Source organism: Myxine glutinosa, chromosome 5 (genome assembly GCF_964187855.1).
Source record: "Myxine glutinosa chromosome 5, kmMyxGlut1.1, whole genome shotgun sequence".
NCBI lineage: Eukaryota > Metazoa > Chordata > Myxini > Myxiniformes > Myxinidae > Myxine > Myxine glutinosa.
The window spans coordinates 114,850,374-114,855,900 of NC_136265.1; the positions used below are offsets into that span (position 1 = coordinate 114,850,374).

General features: G+C 49.3%; 1 protein-coding gene across 1 annotated transcript in view; it reads left to right on the forward strand.

Moving 5' to 3' along the window:
* Positions 1-4,471, forward strand: part of LOC137428077 (5-hydroxytryptamine receptor 1D-like) — a 6,649-nt gene extending 2,178 nt beyond the window's left edge. The window contains exon 2 of the mRNA XM_078777208.1: positions 2,468-4,471. Within this exon, the coding sequence (XP_078633334.1) occupies positions 2,516-3,982 (1,467 nt within the window). The 5' untranslated portion in view covers positions 2,468-2,515 and the 3' untranslated portion in view covers positions 3,983-4,471. The remainder of the gene's footprint in view (positions 1-2,467) is intronic.
* The last annotated feature ends 1,056 nt before the right edge of the window (positions 4,472-5,527 follow it).

A 5,527-nucleotide genomic window follows, 5' to 3' on the forward strand; every position in this document is an offset into this window, starting at 1 on the left:
CACACTGTAGGGGAAATACTCGTCCATCTAACCCCTGACTATCTCCTCTCCTTCTCCCTCCTTTGTGCTTTGAATATTTCCCTATTGATTCTTCTTTTTTTGCAATTGTTTTTATGTTTTGCTATGCATTATGTTTTGCACTCTGTCAAAGCGTCTTTGGGCTTCCTGAAAAGCGCTATCTATCTATAATTCCACTAATCTCTGTCTGTGTGTGTGTGTGTATGCGACCGCTGTTTCTCGACAACTACCGGTCCGATATACTTGAAACTTGCCAGGTATATTGCTGGGGACCCGAGGATGTGCCTTTTCAAGGTTTCATATTAATCGGACAAGTAGTTACCGAGCTATGTCCAAAAAACGATTCAACCAATCAGAGAGCAGCGAGTTATCACGTGTGCCGAACGTGGCGAACAGACTCTGCCTCGGACGGCACATTTGAGAGCGTATTCATTTATTTCACGTTGGCAAACTATGTTGGCGTTAAACTATGTTTTAAAACTAATTAAAACTACTTTGCGATTCATCGTAACTGCGATTCGTAACTGCCGTTCGCTTTGGCTTTGCGAATGAACCAAACCATTTCATGTAAATAGAGGGGGGGGGGATTGTCACCGTACTCGCAAGCCGTTCGCTTTGGACCAAACCATTTCATGTAAATAGAGGGGGGGGATATAATTTTAGATATAGATATAGTACGGGCATGCCCTAGTATAAAATAAATGCATTATTATTATTATTGTTATTATTCTTATGCACACTGTAGGGGAAATACTCGTCCATTCTTATGCACACTGTAGGGGAAAGACTCCTCCATTCCTACCCACACTGTAGGGGAAATACTCGTCCATTCCTACCCACACTGTAGGGGAAAGACTCGTCCATTCCTACCCACACTCTAGGGGAAAGAATCATCCATTCCTACCCACACTGTAGTCTGTAGGGGAAAGACTCGTCCATACCTAACCTACCCACACTGTAGGGGAAAGACTCATCCATTCCTACCCACACTGTAGGGGAAAGACTCGTCCATACCTAACCTACCCACACTGTAGGGGAAAGACTCATCCATTCCTACCCACACTGTAGGGGAAAGAATCGTCCATTCCTACCCACACTGTAGGGGAAAGAATCGTTCATTCCTACCCACACTGTAGGGGAAAGAATCGTCCATTCCTACCCACACAGTAGGGGAAAGAATCGTCCATTCCTACCCACACTGTAGGTGAAAGAATCATCCATTCCTACCCACACTGTAGGGGAAAGAAACGTCCATTCCTACCCACACTGCAGGGGAAAGAATCATCCATTCCTACCCACACTGTAGGGGAAAGAAACGTCCATTCCTACCCACCTTGTAGGGGAAAGAATCGTCCATTCCTACCCACACTGTAGGGGAAAGACTCGTCCATTCCTACCCACACTGTAGGGGAAAGAATCGTCCATTCCTACCCACACTGTAGGGGAAAGACTCGTCCATTCCTACCCACACTGGAGGGGAACGACTCGTCCATTCCTACCCACACTGTAGGGGAAAGAATCGTCCATTCCTTCCCACACTGTAGGGGAAAGAATCGTCCATTCCTACCCACACTGTAGGGGAAAGAATCGTCCATTCCTACCCACACTGTAGAGGAAAGAATCGTCCATTCCTACCCACACTGTAGAGGAAAGAATCGTCCATTCCTACCCACACTGTCGGGGAAAGAATCGTCCATTCCTACCCACACTGTAGGGGAAAGAATCGTACATTCCTATCCACACTGTAGGGGAAAGACTCGTCCATTCCTACCCACAGAGTAGGGGAAAGACCCGTCCATTCTTATGCACACTGTAGGGGAAAGACTCGTCCATTCCTACCCACACAGTAGGGGAAAGACCCGTCCATTCTTATGCACACTGCAGGGGAAAGACCCGTCCATTCTTATGCCCACTGTAGGGGAAAGACCCGTCCATTCTTATGCACACTGTAGGGGAAAGACCCGTCCATTCTTATGCACACTGTAGGGGAAATACTCATCCATTCGTACCCACACTGTAGGGGAAATACTCATCCATTCTTACCCACACTGTAGGGGAAAGACTTGTCCATTCGTATGCACACTGTAGGGGAAAGACTTGTCCATTCTTACTCATATCCACCCTTATGCACGCTTTAGGGGAAAGACTCATCTACCCCAATTTGCAGTGTAGGGGAACGAATCGTCCTTCTACACACTCTGGGATAGAGGCACGTTTGCTCTTCTGCAAACTGTAGGGGAAAGACTTGTCCAGCCATATGCATACTTTATGAGAAAGCATGTCTGCAACCTTGTGCACAGTTTGGGGAAAGACTTGTCTGTGGCCTTTTGCACGATGTACATTCGGACTCTAATTTGGCTTGTCTATACTGGGTACAAGTTTCCAAGGTTATAGAGTACAGTTAATGGGCCGTTTTTTAATATCTGTTTGTGTGCCACTCTGTCCACAGGCACACTCCGTGGCATTTCCGAGAGATCTTGAAGCAGCTGAAGATCCCATGCTCCTTCACACTATGGCCGACCCATCAAATTGCTCCGCTATAAGTCATTCAGGTCTTAGTTCTGAGTCAGACTGCTCAGTTGCAGCTAACGGACGTGACCCAGGCACACTGGCCCTACAAGTTGGTGTGTCCGTCACACTGGGACTGATCACCCTCTCCACGCTCCTCGCCAATGCATTTGTCATCGCGACCATCTGGCTGTGTCGGAAGCTTCACACACCCGCCAACTATCTCATCGGATCATTGGCCTTCACCGACTTGCTAGTGTCAATCCTCGTCATGCCCCTTAGCATTGTGTACACCATCAGAAGAGTCTGGACTTTTGGATCCGTTGTGTGTGACCTCTGGCTCTCCTCAGACGTCACGTGCTGCACCGCGTCCATCATGCACCTATGTGTCATCGCGCTCGACCGCTATTGGGCCATCACAGATGCGCTCAATTATGCGATGAGGCGCACATGGCAGCGGGTGGCCATCATGATCACCAGCGTGTGGGTAATGTCCATCTCAATATCACTCCCACCACTTTTCTGGCGCCGCGAAAAGTCTGAGAATCCGCAAGAATCGTGCACTGTAAACACTGACAAAATTATTTACACCGTGTACTCCACGTGCGGGGCATTCTACATCCCCACGCTGGTGCTGGTTCTCCTGTATGGAAAGATCTACCATGCGGCACGATCACAAATCTTCAAGCAGCCTCACACGGGTGGCGGTGGTAAACGTCTTACGTCTGCTCGTCTCCTCGGGTCTTCGCCCACCGCCTCGTTGTCCTCGGTCCAATCTCGAGGAGTCGACAACCTGGGACAAGCAAACTCTCCTGCGCATCATCCTGACCTGCCAGAGGGACAGGGACAATCGCAGCCCGGCTCGCCAGGTGGAGACGGAATGACCCCGTGCGGTGAGAGCGGGGAAAGCTCGTGCGGGTCACCGAGCCCATGCCGTGCCCTCATAGCCACCTTGGGTCGTGTGAGGAGGTCCCGTAAGCACGCTGGTCCAAACACCGCAGGAACCACCGGCCCAGAAGGCAGAGCAGACTCGATACCGAAGCACGGAAGCTGTGCCCAGGGCTTGCCGGAGTCAAAGAGCGGAGGACGCAGAATGGTCGGGCGGAGTCGCGGCCTGGCGAGGTCAAAGCGCAATGGCCACTGGGATATCGTGAGCGTCAGCCTTTCGGATGCCATGTCTGAGAGGAGGCGGATCGCTGCGGCCCGAGAGCGTAGAGCAACGACCACACTGGGAATCATTCTCGGGGCCTTCATTATGTGTTGGTTGCCTTTCTTCATCGCCTCCCTTGTGCTGCCCATCTGCGGGGCGGCCTGCTCGCTGGACCCGGTCATCTTCGACTTTTTCACCTGGCTGGGCTACCTTAACTCGCTGATCAACCCCGTCATCTACACGTGCTTCAATGACGACTTCAAGCAAGCATTCAACAAGCTTATCCGTCTGAAGCGCATCAGCTAGCGTGGTGCACGGGTGGCCATTTCACAGGCCTTCCCGCATGGGGGTCAATAGATCAGAGGGAAAGGGTTAGTTTCAGGTCAACTCTTGCACTGGGAAAGCGAAGGTGATTGGTGGTGGGGAGAGTGAGGAACGAATGCCCCCCTAAGCTTACGCGCTCCATGGAGATGCACACACCGTGAGCTTTGTGTCGTTTACAATAATTACATCTTCGTAGTTTCACGCAATGTTTGTGCATGTGCGTGGGGTCGGGATCTACGGGTTTGACGGAAGGACCGTCGTTGGTATTTGTGACGGACCAAACCGCCATCTTGCTGGCCGCCATCTTGCTGCCTGTGAGTCTGACCCACACAATGTGTGGGATTCGCTCCAGGTTTTTGCGCTCACGGCCTATAAAGACATATCTGAATATAATGTAATAATTTTTCATTGGCACACCATCCTGCAAAGCAGAACAAAAGGATATTTATGATAATAAATTAGTACAGCGGACGCCTCTTGTGGATCTTGTCTGGTTCTCGTACATTGGACCATTTGCAGTTGCACCATACCTTGTCCCTTGTCCTGATGTCCCTGTCCTGTTAAATCTCCCTTGTCCTGATTATTCGACACTTGTCAGTGCCTCCAAGTTGTAAAAACACCAAAGAGATAAGACTTGTTTTAAAAGGTGGGAAGCTTCTCCCCTAACGTGTTCTACCCACCATCTTGCAGATCTGTGGGTGTAAAGGCCCCAATAGGCCTCATATCCACAGCCAAAAGCAGAGGGGGTGTGTTGGCAAGGGGAAATCGCACATTTTATGGAAAGTTATACGAGAGGTAACAAGTACAGTTATAATGATAATACAAAAAAAATAGTTTGTATATAATAATCCACAACAGCACGTGATCCGAAGCATCGCGCCGGGTGTATGTGTAAACACAGGTTTATTTGCAGGTAGTAAACATTTATCATCATCAATGGCGGGACGCATAAGATGAAGGTAACTTTCATCTCGTGTCGCACGAATCACCATTAATCCCAAACCACTGCTGGGAATAAACGTCTATAGCCTCTGCTTGGAGTCGCGTCTCCAGCCTGGTCGTGGGAATGAAATACGATCCCATGGTGATGGAGCCTACCGTGGGTGGGTTTAGAAACATCATAACCAGGATGGGAGGATCAATAGAGTAAGAATTCTGAGAAGGTGCATGTGAATGGGGCTTAGTGAAAATTTAGTGGCAGAATGTTTTGGATTTATTTATTTAGTTTGGATACAGAGTCAAGGCTCCTGGAAGAACTAGGACACAGAACAAAAGGAAGAGCAGAAAGAGAGGGGGGGCGCCAAAAGCTGGGCCGAGGGACAAAATAGATGGAGACAGACAAACAAAGGGTGCAGACAAGAACGAGTTATAGGGGTAGATGCATGGGGTGGATAAGATGGACACAGGAACAAACTCTCAGGAAGGAAAAACTGGAAAATTTGGGGGGAAGGGGTAGATTAACAGGGGTAGAAAAGGTCATGGTTTTGGATAGGGGGTGATCTGAGATTGTGGTGAACAGCTGTCTTG